The sequence below is a fragment of the Heteronotia binoei genome, chromosome 5 (assembly GCF_032191835.1).
Source record: "Heteronotia binoei isolate CCM8104 ecotype False Entrance Well chromosome 5, APGP_CSIRO_Hbin_v1, whole genome shotgun sequence".
NCBI classification, from domain to species: domain Eukaryota; kingdom Metazoa; phylum Chordata; class Lepidosauria; order Squamata; family Gekkonidae; genus Heteronotia; species Heteronotia binoei.
The window spans coordinates 2833241-2847871 of NC_083227.1; the positions used below are offsets into that span (position 1 = coordinate 2833241).

A 14631-nucleotide genomic window follows, 5' to 3' on the forward strand; every position below is an offset into this window, starting at 1 on the left:
AAAATAGAATCATTAACAGAATTCATTAGGGTTTGTAGAATCTTTCGGGCTCAAGTGCCGTGTTCTACTGGAGAAAGTTTTTCTTCCAGACGTTTCGTTCTCAGCTGCGGAGAACATCCTCAGTGGCGTTGCAGCCGGAGCAGGCGTTCTGACCTTCTTGGCTGCTGTGCATTGAGTGAGGCCAGGGCTGCTGGAGAGCTGCTATTTCTAGGCTGGAGGGGGTGTGGTGAGAGGGCTGGCACGCGTATTTGTATTATGGAAAAAAGAAGATGGACGGGTTTTTCTCTCACCATTATATAAGAAGTAATTTACTAAATACATGGATGAAATACAAGAAATATGGAGATAAGAGAAGACCGTTATGGATAGTGCCTGCTGAAGTAATAAAAATAACGGCTGAGATAGGTGAAGAAAAGTGGTTGTCATATAATCAATTATTAAAAATACAAAGTGGCAAAATAGAACTGAAAACTGCTGAAGAGTTGAATCATAAATATGATTGGTTTCAAATGCAATAAATAAAGAGCTTGGTGGAGAATGATGTTAAAGCTGAAGGAATAAGGAAAGAGCAAACAGAAATTGAAAAAGTTCTGCTTGGAGACAATGATAAATTAATTTCAAAAGCATATAAATTACTTCTACAATGGTCTACAGAAGATGAAGTAGTGAAATCCCAAATGATTAAATGGGCAATTAATGTAAATAAAGAAATACAGATGGAAACTTGGGAATATCTGTGGAAGAACTCTATGAAACTTTCAACATGTCAAAGTATTAAAAAAAACTGTTTTAAGATGATGTATAGATGGTATATGACTCCTAAAAAATTAGCAAAGATGAATAACAAGATGCCAGACAGATGTTGGAAATGTAAAAAGCATGAAGGTTCTTTCTACCATATGTGGTGGACTTTTGAAAGAGCAAAATAGTATTGGCAAATGATTCAACAAGAAATCTCTATTGGAATATTGGGATATGAAGTAATGAAAGTTGCAGAGACTTTCTTATTGGGATTACAAATGGAAAAATTTCCAAAAGAAGATAGAACTTTAATCTGGTACTTGCTTTCAGCTGCTGCTAGGACATTGTATGTGCAGTTGTGGAAGCAAGAAAAAATACCAGAGAAATGGGATTGGCTTATAAAAGTTATGACATGGAGTGAAATGGACAAATTAACAAGAATATTAAGAGACTATGATTTAGAAGTTTTTAAGACGGAGTGGAAAAGTTTAGAAAATATATAGAAAAAGAGTGGAAAATAAAAGGACATTGGACAATTTTTGATAATGATTAAGTTTTTAAAAGAAAAAGAATATAAATTTTTGTTTTAATAGTTAAGGGTACCTTTAATATTTGTTTTTTTTTTAAGTAAATAACACTGGCGGGGGTCAAGTAACGGGGGGAGGGGTGGGTGGAAAGTAATATATGGGGGAGATAAAAGAAATTTTAAAGATGTAAGATATAGATATAGATTTATTACCATATGTTACCAATAAAATTGTTTTATCCTAAGAAGAAATTAATACAAATTCATGCTTACTACAAAAAAAAATTGCTATCAGAATGCTGACCACAAAGTCTTTCAAAATGCAATTAGGGCCATTTTCTCTGATACATTTTTGTATGTTTGTTTAAACTTGTGGTGTGTTATTTCTGCTGGTGAATCTTAATGCTATATCTATGCAGCTTGTAGAAGCCTTGTGTGAAACAGGGCATCATGTACAACCCTGCCATGTGCTTGTGCCTGGCTGCAGCTTTTTACTACACCGGCTCCATTTAAAAGGAGTATTTGGAGCGCTGGACTCTGTGCAAAGCGGCTTCATGTCACTTCCTGGACCCACTCTTTCGGAGAAAATGGCATTAATTACATGTTGAAAGACTTTGGGGTACGGGTGTGGTCAGCATTTTGATAGCAAAAAATTTTGTACAATGTATAGTAAGCCCTCTATGAATTTGTATTCAGTTTCTTCTTAGTGTTTTTCTAATGTATAGAGTCTGGTTTTTCGCAGATGCCTTTGTGCTGTTTACCTGCTCCATTTTCCGTGTTACTATTTTTGGTTGCCTTAACCTCCAGGTGGGGCTGGAGATCTCCCAGGATTATAAGTGATCATCATTAGGGTGGGATTTACAATGAATTACTGCCATCAGATTTAAATTATTTATTTGACCAATTAATATATAAGAGAAATTGAGGGTTGGGTTTTATTGGGTTGATTTGATTGTTGGGACCTAGTAGGGCGGAGTGGACTGGAGAGTATTAGTGATTGTTGTGTACTGGTGGCAGCTAAGACAGTGGCTACTACCAGGGATCTATGGTCTAGGTATTCCAGTGCTCCTGGGGAGGGGGAGGTATGGCGGTGGGAGCAGACGACATAAGGGAGGGAGACCGAGACAAGTTAGTGCTTGTTCACCCTCCAATCTGTGTCCCATCTCAATGGTGACAGGTAGTAGGGTCAGGTTGAACAACTCGCCTCCGTCATTGTTGTTATGCAATGCCAGGTCCATTAATAATAAGACCTCAGTCCTTCGAGAGTTTTTACTCGAACAGGATATGGACCTGGCATGCGTGACTGAAACCGGGGTTCGAGAGGGAGACACAGTGGCCCTCTCTCAAACAGCTCCCCCAGGTTACTTGGTCTTTCACCAGTCGTGGACTAGTGGGCGGGGGGGAGGAATGGCGTTATTTATACGAGAGGCTTACTCCTTTAGGGCGCTCCCGGCCCCAAGGATCGAAGGTATTGAATGTGCCGGTCTGGCGTAGGAGGCTGGAGAGGGGTTGGCGGTCTGGCTGGTATACCATACGCCTAATGCACCAACTAGCGCCTTACCGTCCCTACTCGAGGCGGTGACAGGCTGGGCGTTGGGAGCACTCAAGGCTGGTAATCCTGGGTGACTTCAACGCCAATGCTGATGACCCGGCCTCTAGTCAGGCGGCGGACCTAGTGTCATCCATGGCGACACTAGGACTCTCTCAATTTGTAACAGTCCCCACTCACCAGACCGGGCACATGTTAGACTTGATCTTTGCGGCTGGGGTTACGGTGGACGATATAACCACTGAAGAGGTGCCATGGTCAGACCACCTTGTCCTTAAGGCTCGTGTAGATATGCCACCCCAAACCTGTTTAGGCGACGAGCCTATTATGGCTCGTCCGCGGAGCCAGATGGACCCGGAACGGTTCCAAACGGCTCTGCGGGATCCCTAGCCCTCTGGCGATCCCCTCGATGGCCTGGTTGAGACCTGGAATAGCTGGCTCTCTAGGGCCATTGATGAGATCGCACCCCGACGCCCTCTATGACCTCGGACTAGGCTGGCTCCGTGGTACACCCCGGAGCTACGCCAGCTGAAACAAGGTCTCAGACGGCTAGAGAGGCAATGGCGGCATACCCGTGACGAAGCGGCTAGAACATCTTATAGGGAGTTTATGAGGTCCTATGAGATGGCAGTCAAGGCCACAAAGAAAATATACTTTGTGGCTAAGATTGCATCTGCAAATTCGCGCTCGGCACAATTATTTAGGATAATTTGGAATTTTACCACATTGCCACAAGGCAAACCAAATGTTAAGGAATTGGAGATAGGCTGTGAGGCTTTTGCGAATTTTTTTGCAGACAAGGTCCAGTCGCTCCGCCACGACTGCCCTGCCATATTAGATACAGTAAGTGAACTCGAGGCCCCGTGCGTGTCTTCTGGTTTGATCCTGGACCACTTCGACCCGCTCAGCTTGGAGGAAGTCGACAGAATCCTTGTCACTGCATGCCCAACTACTTGTGATCTGGACCCATGCCCCTTCTGGCTAATCAAGGCCTGCCGGGAGGAGCTAAGATGTCCTATACGGGACATCATAAATAGATCTCTTTCAGGAGAGGGGATGGTACGCATGCGCTGAGGAAGCCGGCTGTTTGCTCGTCCTCCTCTTCGGATTGGAATTTTAAATAGCTCAAAAAAAATGTAAATAGCCCTTTGGCAAGACTATTTGAAGAAGGAGCTTACTTACGAAGGTCTGAAGAACGTAAGAATTCCTTTCTGGGGTCCCAGAGGGTAAGATAACTTCTCTTATTATCAAATTAAGGAGGCAACACCCAGACTAATTACTCAGCGGTTGCGTGTAGCTCCAGAAGAGTGTGAAACTATGGCTAAATCCATTAAGGAGTTATCAGAGCAGATGTCTGCTTTCCAGGCTTTAATAATGTCGTCCCAGGACCAGATAAGAACTGAAATTAAGTCGGTGAGAGAGGCAGTTTCAGAACTGGCAGCTGAACTCAAAGATACACGGAGCATTGCTGTCTCGGCTAATGAGCTGGCTTTATCTAACAAGCAAAAGATAGCCCAGCTGAATATGCCGCTTACAGAACTCTCTGACTGTAACAGAAGAGCAAATTTGATTCTGGGAGGAATTTCAGAGGAAATAAATAATAAACTGCTGGAAGGAACTCTTATAGACTGGATGGGTGAGCAAGGAGTTACTCTGCAATCTCAGGACATTGAGAGGGCTCATAGACTGCAAAGGAGACAAGATGGAGGTACCCCTAGGGAAGTTATAATTAAATTTTCAAGAGAAAAGACTCAGCAGACAGTTTTCAAGACTTTAAAAAAAAAGAAAGATCTCTCTTTTAGAGGAAGGAAAGTTTGGGTGAGAGAAGACTTTTGCCAGGAAACCATCAGAAAGAGGAGGATAATGAGACCCTTTGGACAAAAATTGTATGACAATAAGATTAAATTCTCTTGGGGGTACCCTTCCTCAATAATTATTTTTAAAGAGGAAAAAAGGCTGGTGGCTCGCAACCCTAAGGAAGCAACAGATCTTCTTACGCACCTGGGCATCGCCACAGATGACCTGAGAGACCCGAGAGAGGAAGAAGAAGAAGAAATAGTGGATGTCGATGTGGACCCGGAGGAAGGAAGCTCAAGTAGACAAGAGAAAAGGCCAAGGACAGACTTCTAAAGGGAAGTATAAAACAATTTGAGCTAACTTTAGGTAGAAGCTAGAAGGGGAGGGGAGGGGTGCGTACTCCCTGGAAGGTGGAAGACAGGATGATTGCCTCATCCAGGAAGTTGTCTGTGCCACAGGGGAAGGGGGGTGGGTTGTTAGTAAGAACTAAAGTAAAATACCCTCAGCCAGTAGGGCCCAAGTTTGTTACATATAAAGAGAATGGATAGATCTTTAAGAGTACTTTCACTGAATGTGAATGGCCTAACATCAAACCTTAAGAGATTTAGAGTAATTAAAATGGCTAAACAAAAAAGAATTGATCTGTTGTGCCTACAGGAAACTCACAAAAAAAAATGATAGAAAACCATTGAGAAAAGACTCGAGGTGGCAGGTTTTAGCAGAAGCAAGAGGGTCTTCCAAAGCTAGAGGGGTAGCCACATTGATTCGTAGGGATACTGAAGTGGAGGACATTGAAAAATTAGTAGATAAGGAAGGTAGATATTTTTTAGTTAAGTTTAAGCTGGAAGCCATAAAAATCACCATAGTAAATGTTTATGCACCAAATAAAAGACAAAGGAAATTCTTAAACTTGGTTTTTAAGAAGATACAACAGTTTTCAGAGGGTGAACTAATTGTAGTGGGTGACCTAAATATGGACATAACCAAGAACAGTAGTATTAAGCTAAGAGATTGGGGCTTGAAGGACGCTCATGAGTTTACCGACACGAGACCCAGCCCGACACACATTTCTAGCAGACATAAAACAGCATCCCGCTTAGATTATATAATTATGGAAAAAAATAATAATATGGCGGTTAAAGAGATTAAGACTCACCCAATTCTGATTTCTGATCATGCCCCTATAAGTATAGAACTAGAACTAAAACTCCTCTCATCAAACAGACCTTGGAGGTATAACAACCTGGTAATGGCAAAAGAAGAGGATAGGGAATACTTAATGACACAGTTAAAATTATACTTTAGGGAAAATAGAGGCACTGTGTCAACTAATATATTATGGGACGCTGCTAAAGCGGTAATAAGGGGCCATCTGGTTAGAAAAGAAAAAGACATAAAAAGAGAATGGTATAAAAAAAGGCAAACGAAACTTAATGAACTGGAGGAGTTACAAAAAGAAATAATGGGAAAGTGTAATCCTAATTTACAGATTAGATTTAAAGAGATCCAAAAACAGTTGGAGGCCCTAGATATGGAAACAATGTGGAAAAAGGAAGTAATGGTTAGGAACGACTTCCAGAGGAATAGTATTAATACAGCAAAAAGATTAGCTAATTATTTGAAAGTTAAAAAGGCAAAACAATCAATTAGAAGTATAAAAATTAATAATAATAATAATAATACAACTCAAAACTCTAAGGAAATTACTAAGACATTTGAGGATTTCTATAAAAAGTTATATATGAAAAAGAATATAACGGAGGTGTGGGATGCACCTAAGCTAATCATAGAGAAGGAAGCGAAAGCTTTACTGGGGGGTGTGATTACACTCCAAGAGATAAAAGAAGTAATTAAAGCGCTCAAAAAAGGTAAATCACCAGGGCTGGATGGCTTTACCTCTGATTTTTATAAAGAAATGGTAGAAATCATAGCACCCGAATTGCAGATAGTTTTTAACGAAGTCTTGGAAGGAAAAAAAGCCCCGGACTCATGGAAGGAAACAGAAATAATTTTGATATTAAAGCCCCAGAAAGACCTGGAAGAAGTAGGGTCCTATAGGCCCATTAGTTTACTAAATCAAGATTATAAGATCTTTGCTAAGGTTTTAGCAAATAGACTTAAGAGAGTTATCCCGTCAATTATAAAAGGGGACCAATATGGTTTTATTGAGGGTAGATCTATTGCTCATCCCATTAGAAATATCTTAAATGTACTGCACCATGGCCAACAGAAAAAAATAGCCCTGTTAAAGTTGGATGTTTACAAAGCCTTTGATACCCTCTCACATGAATTCTTGTGGCAAATATTAAAGAAGATAGGCTTAGAAGAACGTTTCTTACAGGCCATACAGGAAATATACAAAGGTGGTAAGGCAAAGGTTAGAGTCAACACTGATCATTCACAAACGTTCCCAATTCAAGGGGGGGTAAGACAAGGCTGCCCACTATCCCCACTCATATTTATAATAGCTATAGAACAACTAGCAGAGCAAATTAGGAACGTGGGGAGAATAGAGGGGTATAAGTCAGGTAACGAAGAAATGAAAATTAATTTATTCGCGGATGATATCATAGTAATTATCTCAAACCCCAAAGACGGAGTTAAAGAGATTAAGATAATTTTAGATGATTTTGAAAAGTGTTCAGGGCTGGGAGTGAATATGTCAAAATCAGAAATTCTATACCTTAATGTTAATAGAGAGGAAAAACAGGAAATAAATAGGATTACGAATATAGGAATGGGGGCCAAGAGACTTAAATACCTAGGGATAGTCCTGCAAAAAAATATGGACAAAATGATAAATGAGAACTATCGTAAAGTATGGAAGAAAATAGAGAGAGATATGAATAAATGGAATCATAAAATACTAGGGATATCAACTAGAATAAGATCCCTTAAAATGTTCTCGATACCAAAGTTAATGTATTTATTTCAAACCTTGCCCTTAGGTTTGAGGAAAAATCAAATTGAACAATGGAATAAAACAATTAAAGTGTGGATCTTTAAAAATAAAAACTGTAGGTTCCATAAGAGAATTCTATACAACCTTAAATCAGAATTGGGTTAGGGAATCCCAGATTTAAGTAAATACTATGAGGCCTTCCAATTAAGAGCGTTGCTAGAACTGAGTGAGGACAAGGTACAGAAGTGGATTAAGTTTGAGAATGCAGTTAACAGTGGTATTGGAAGATTTGGAATTTTTTCCACAGTGTCGACAAAAGACTTAAAACTAGCAATAGGGCCCAGAAGAGCATCACTAGAAACCTGGATGAAATGGTACCCACAGTGGCTAGGAAAGCTTTCAAGATGGACCCCCCTAGAAGCTATAGTTAAGGAGGCGCATGCTATAAAATGGTGGGAAAGGCTTAAAAACAAAGGCTATTTTAGAGTGGGTGACATGTTTAGGGATGGTAAATTAAAACCTTTACAGGAAATTACAGAAGATTTAGGTAATCAATATTGGTTAAACATAGCAGGCTTATATAAGAGTTAAGAAGATCAGTGAAAAGGGTGAACTTTGGATAGACGCTCCAATGGAAGAGATATATAAAGTAACGGTCAAACAAAGGAAGGGTCTAGTGGGGTTACTATACAGAAAAATGATTTCAAATAAAGATAAAATAATAGTATATTTACAAAAGATTTGGAGTCATGAAGGTCAGTTAACAGAGAAGTTGGCTGGGAAAATCTTGGAAGGACTAGAAGGGATTAAAGTAATCAAATTTAAAGAACTGGAATATAAATTTTTCACAAAATGGTACAAGGCACCCGCACAAATAGCCAATATATTCCCAGGAATGAGCTCAAAGTGCTGGCATTGCAAACAATTTAAGGGTTGGTTTGCACATATGTGGTGGGAGTGTGAAGAAGTTAAGCCCTTCTGGGGGGAAATTACTGAATTTATTAGAAAAGTCTGCAATGTACCATTAACCATTGGCTTTAGCATGATGTTATTAAGTACAATAGGAAGTCCGGTACTAAGTAGACCCACTCAAAACCTTGTCAAGGCAATGATACGAGCGGGGAAGGCGGTCATCGCTTTGGGGTGGAAAGATAAAAGTAAATGGTCAATAGAAATCTGGCACAGCTATTTGTTTGATTACATACAGTCTGACATCGTGGCAATAATCAACAAGGATTCCACGTGGGAAGATAAAGTCAAGGAAATCGTGACCAGATGGAACCCTTATTTAGAATGGATCTCGGGAGAAACAAGGAAGGGCATTCAGTGGAAGATCAAGACTTTGTGCCCTTGGCTGAGGGGGAAAGACTAAGAGTAGTTGGGGAGGGTTGGGGGGGGAAGGGTTATTTGTAATTCTAACAACTATATGATGTAATGTTCAATATTACAAGAATCAATAAAACATAAAAATATTTATAAAAAAAAATAGATCTCTTTCGGAGGGCTCTTTTCCAACGCCCCTGAAGGAGGCAGTGGTCCGCCCTCTCTTGAAAAAGGTTACATCTGATCCGGCCGAATTGGCTCACTATCGGCCGGTCTCAAATTTGCCCTTTTTGGGCAAAATCATTGAGAGGTCTGTGGCGCTGCAGTTACAGGGCTTCCTGGATGACGCTTCCACCCTAGACCCATACCAGTTCGGCTTCCGCCCGGGCCACGGGACGGAGACAGTGTTGGTTGCCCTCATGGATAACCTCCGGCGACATCTGGATCGAGGTGGCTCGGCAGTATTGCTGTTGTTAGACCTATCGGCTGCGTTCGATATGGTTGACCATCAGCTGCTGACCCGCCACCTCGCCGACACAGGAATTCGGGGGCTAGCCTTACAGTGGCTTTCCTCCTTCCTTGAGGGTCGGGGACAAAGGGTGGCGATTGGAGGAGAGCTGTCCCAGAGGCACTTACTTAATTGTGGGGTGCCTCAGGGGGCAGTTCTCTCCCGGATGTTGTTTAACATCTACATGCGCCCCCTTGCCCAGATTGCCCGAAGGTATGGGCTGGGTTGCCACCAGTACGCTGATGACACCCAGCTCTATCTATTGATGGGCGGCCGGACTGGCGACGTACCTGTAAATCTGGACCGGGCGCTGCAAGCCGTGGCAGGGTGGCCGAGGACCTGCCTACCTTAGGGACCGCCTCTCTCCATATATCCCCCAGAGAGCACTGAGATCTAGTTCTCAAAATCTTCTAAAAATCCCTGGACCAAGGGAGGCCAAACTGAAAACGAGGGAGCAGGCCTTCTCAATAATGGCTCCCCATTGGTGGAATCAATTACCAGAGGAGGTGCGAGCCCTGCGGGACTACAATCAGTTCCGCAGGGCTTGTAAAACTGTCCTTTTTCAACTGCCTTATAAGATGGAATCCTGAAGTGACATCTGGCCATCTTGATATATATATATATATATATATATATATATATATATATATATATATATATGTATATATATCGCACCTTCAATTTGTAACGGTTTTAATTAATTAATTTACCTTAATGTGTTTTAACTGTATTTTATTGTATAATTGTATTTATTATAATCATGGTACACTCCATGTCTTGTGAGCGGACCTGAGCCTGCCTCGGCGGGGAGCGCGGGATATAAATAAAAGTTTATTATTATTATATTATTATTATTATTATCATTAGAACTGATTTGGGGCTGTGTCAACAGAAGTATAGTCGCCAGATCATGTGATAAATGTAAAGTTCTGCATTTAGGTAGGAAAAACCAAATGCATCATTATAGGATGGGGGAGACTTGTCTTGGCAGTAGTATGTGTGAAAAGGATCTAGGGGTCTTTGTGGACCATTCACGGAACATGAGTCAGCAGTGTGCTGCAGTAGCTAAAAAGGCAAATGCAATTTTGGGCTGTATCAACAGAAGAACAGTGTCCAGATCATGTGAAGTGATGACTTTGCTCTGCTCTGGTTAGACCTCACCTAGGGTATTGTTTTCAGTTTTGGGCAGCAGAGTTTAAGAGGGAGGTAGAGAAGCTGGAAGGGGTCCAAAGGAGGGCGATGAAGATGGTGAGGGGTCTGGAGACCAAGTCCTATGTAGAAAGATTGACGGAGTTGGGCATGTTCAGCCTGGAGAGGAGGCGGCTGAGAGGCGATATGATCTGACAGCAATATTGATTCTGTGAATTAGGGAGATCATGAGAAGGAGGGCAGGAAGGGCTGCATCAGTGCCTAATTCTCGTGGCCCCTTCTTACACACCCAGGGAAATGCTGAGGGGCACTTTGGGGTCAGTCAGAATTTTTTCTCTAGGCCAGATTGGCAAGGGGTCCTGCTTTTTGTGGGTTTTTTGGCAATCTTCTGGCCCTGGAGCAGGGGTCAGTGGGTGGGTGTTGGGGGGGGAGGCAGTTGTGAGTTTCCTGCATTGTGCAGGGGGTTGGACTAGATGACCCTGGAGGTCCCTTCCAGCTCTGTGATTCTGAATACCGAGATCAGTTCAGCCTACAAAACATGCCTGTTTAGTGGGTGGGCTCTATGGCAGGGGTGGCCAACAGTAGCTCTCCAAATGTTTTTTTTGCCTACAACTCCCATCAGCCCCAGCCATTGGCCATGCTAGCTGGGGCTGATGGGAGTTGTAGGCAAAAAAAACATCTGGAGAGCTACCGTTGGGCCACCCCTGCTCTGTGGCATTAGACTGCGCTGAGCTCCCCCCTCCCCCCAATTCCCTGGGAATTCCCCATTGCAGACGTCACTACCTGATAGCAGCGGCTGTTTTATTTCAGAATTAAAATGACCAGCGATTGGACGCCAGTTGCATCCGCTGAATTTCCTGGCACTTTAAAGACACTGATTATTCCTGCTCCCCCGAAAAGAAATCCCAGGCACATGGTGGAGCACAAGCCATGCTAACAGCCGCTTCCCTCTCTTCTTCCAAAATCTAATCCCTTATTCTCCCCCCCCCCCCATCCTGCAGGACTTACTTGCAGGGAGACCTTCCCTGGCTGCAAAGAAGCTTTTCCCGGCTTCGTTTTGCGGATCTGAAGCTCTTCCTTTCTTGTGCAATTCAGGAATTCCTCCCCGCCCCCCTCCCGCAGTCGAAAAGCCTTCCTCCCCCCCCCCCCTTGCTCGGCCTCTCTTGCAAAAACGGCTTTGTCCCTTTAACCCTTGCAGTGCTGGACAGGAATTTAAACTCTCCCCCGCCCGTTTCCTGCTCCCAACCTAGCCGGAGATCTGGCAACAATCCTGATTCTGCGAATTAGGGAGACCGTGAGAAGGAGGGCAGGAAGGGCTGCATCAGTGAGCCGCCCTGAGCCTGCCTTTGGCGGGGGAGGGCGGGATATAAAAATAAACTTACTTTACTAGTTCTTGTGGCCCCTTCTTACACACCCAGGGAAACGTTGAGTGGCACTTTGGGGTCGTCAGAAATTATTCTCTAGGCCAGATTGGCAAGGGATCCTGCTTTTTTTGGCCATCGTCTGGGCCTGGATCAGGGGTCGGTGGGTGTGGGTGTTGGCGGGGGGGGGGCAGTTGTGAGTTTCCTGCATTGTGCAGGGGGTTGGACTAGATGACCCTGGAGGTCCCCTCCAGCTCTATGATCCTGAGGACGGAGATCCGGTCAGCCCCCCCAAAACATGCCTGTGGGGGCTCTATGGCATTAGACTCCACTGAGCTCCCCCCAATTGCCTGGGGATTTCCCACTGCAGACTTGACAACCTGAGAGCAGCAGCTGTTTTGTGCAGAATTAAAATGACCAGCGATTGGACGCCAGATGCTTTTGCTGAATTCGGTCTTGCACTTTAAAGACACTGATTATCCCCCTTCCCCCCCCCCCCGGCAAGAAATCTCATGTCCAGAGCACAAGTGTTGCTAACAGGCGCTTGTCTCTCTTCTTTCAAGATCTAATCCCTGATTCTCCCCTCCCCTCCCCTCCCCAAATCCTGCAGGACTTACTTGCAAGGAGACCTTCCCTGGGTCCGGCTGCTGCAAGGAGCTTTTTCCCTGCTTCTCTGCAGACCCGAAGCTCTTCCTCTCTTGTGTAATTGTTTTGTTTGATGGGTTTTATGTTGCTAGCTGCCCAGAGCCTACTGCTGCAATAGGGTGGGCGCGGGGCTATTTTTATAGCAGGGACTCCTTTGCATATTAGGGCACAACTTCCTGATGTAGCCAATCCCCCAAGAGCTTACAGTAGGCCCTGTAAGAAAAATCCTGTAAGCTCTTAGAGGACAGGCTACATCAGGGGTGTGTGGCCTAATATGCAAAGGCATTCCTGCTGGGGTGGGGTATAACATCAGTCAGTCAATACATACATAAAGCCAGGTACCAGAGACATAAGTTTGATAAAGTACACAGGCAAACCCAATTAGAAGAAGAAGAAACTGGGGGGGGGGGGACTGTGGCTCCCAAGCCTTTCCTCCCCCCACCTCCCTCCTTGCTTTGAATGCAGAGGTTTTTTGTTTCCCACCCCGTCTATTAATTGTGCAGGCCAAGCACAAACTGGGTGCTCCAACCTGGAGGGTGACTGGGGGGTCTTTCATTGGGGGTGGGGAGGTGGAGGGAGGAGAGGTCCTGACAAAAGTCTGCATCGGGGGAGGGGGTAGCGTTTAAATTGGTAAACCTGGCCTCTGGGTCCATCTCATTAGGGGCCCACCTGCCATTGGGCAAGCAGACCCCCCCCCCCCCCGGCCAGCCCCCCACTGTTCCCCCCACAGAGAGGATGTACTAAAACTGGGAACAGGGATTGCCAATAGGGAATGCACGCTTGCCCATAGGGAGTAATGGAATTTAGGCTTCCCCTAAGGACAGGGATTGCCCACACAGTCTACACATGCTTGCCAACAGAGAATACATGATTGCCCACAGAGAGTAATGGAGACCACACTGTCCCTTAGGAAATAATGGAGCCCATGGTTTCTCATGGAGAATTAGGCCTATCCTATGGACAGTGATTGCCTGTATAGACAATGCACAAGGCTGGGAATGAATCTGCAGGCCTCTCTGTAGCCTGAACCAAAGATTTTGTCACTCACAGCAAGAGCAAGGAACTGGTTTTCTTGACAGACGCCCACCTAAACTTCAGGTGGACGTGGATTTCATTCTACATGTGATGGTGGTAGCAGCAGAGGAATTAGCACGTGGCAGGAACTCCTTTGCATATTAGGCCACAACCTCCTAATGTAGCCAATCCCCCAAGAGCTTATAGCAGGCCATGTAAGAAGAGCCCTGTAAGCTCTTGGAGGACAGGCTGCACCTCAAAACAGATATTATAGCATGGGAAAAAGTCCAGAAAAGGGCAACTAGAATGATTAAAGGGTTGGAATACTTTCCCTATGAAGAAAGGTTAAAAAGCTTGGGGCTCTTTAGCTTGGAGAAACGTAGAATGCGGGGTGACATGATAGAAGTTTACAAGATTATGCATGGGATGGAGAAGGTAGAGAAAGAAGTACTTTCCTTCCTTTCTCACAATACAAGAATTCGTGGGCATTCGATGAAATTGCTGAGCAGTCGGGTTAGAGCGGATAAAAGGAAGTCCTTCTTCACCCAAAGGGTGATTAACATGTAGAATTCACTATCACAGGAGCTGGTAGCGGCTACAAGCATAGACAGCTTCAAGAGGGGGTTAGATAAAAATATGGAGCAAAGGTCCATCAGCAGATATTAGCCACAGTGTGTATATATATGTGGGTGTATATATATATATAATTTTTTTGGCCACTGTGTGACACAGAGTGTTGGACTGGATGGGCCATTGGCCTGATCCAACATGGTTTCTCTTGTGTTCTTATGTAAACCCAATTAGAAGAAGAAATTGGATTTATATCCTGGCCTCCACTCCAAATCTCAGAGTCTCAGAGTGGCTCACAAATCTCCTTGACCTTCCTCCCCCACAAGAGACACCCTGTTTGGTGGGTGGGGCTGAGAGGGCTCTCACAGCAGCTGCTGCTTCAAGGACAGCTCTGTGAGAGCTATGGCTGACCCAAGGCCATTCCACCAGTTGCAAGTGGAGGAGTGGGGAATCAAACCCAGTTCTCCCAGATAAGAGAGCTATGGCTGACCCAAGGCCATTCCAGCAGGTGCAAGTGGAGGAGTGGGGAATCAAACCCGGTTCTCC

The 14631-nt window shown here is 44.0% G+C and overlaps 2 protein-coding genes across 2 annotated transcripts in view; one reads left to right on the forward strand and one right to left on the reverse strand.

Annotated features, from left to right (window-relative positions):
• Positions 1–2037, reverse strand: part of LOC132570877 (oocyte zinc finger protein XlCOF6-like) — a 73530-nt gene extending 71493 nt beyond the window's left edge. The window contains exon 1 of the mRNA XM_060237516.1: positions 2029–2037. Within this exon, the coding sequence (XP_060093499.1) occupies positions 2029–2037 (9 nt within the window). The remainder of the gene's footprint in view (positions 1–2028) is intronic.
• LOC132571389 (zinc finger protein 850-like) overlaps positions 1–14631 on the forward strand; it is a gene marked incomplete at its 3' end in the record, with an annotated part of 552489 nt that overhangs the window by 306883 nt on the left and 230975 nt on the right. The gene's annotated exons all lie outside the window — the stretch shown is intronic.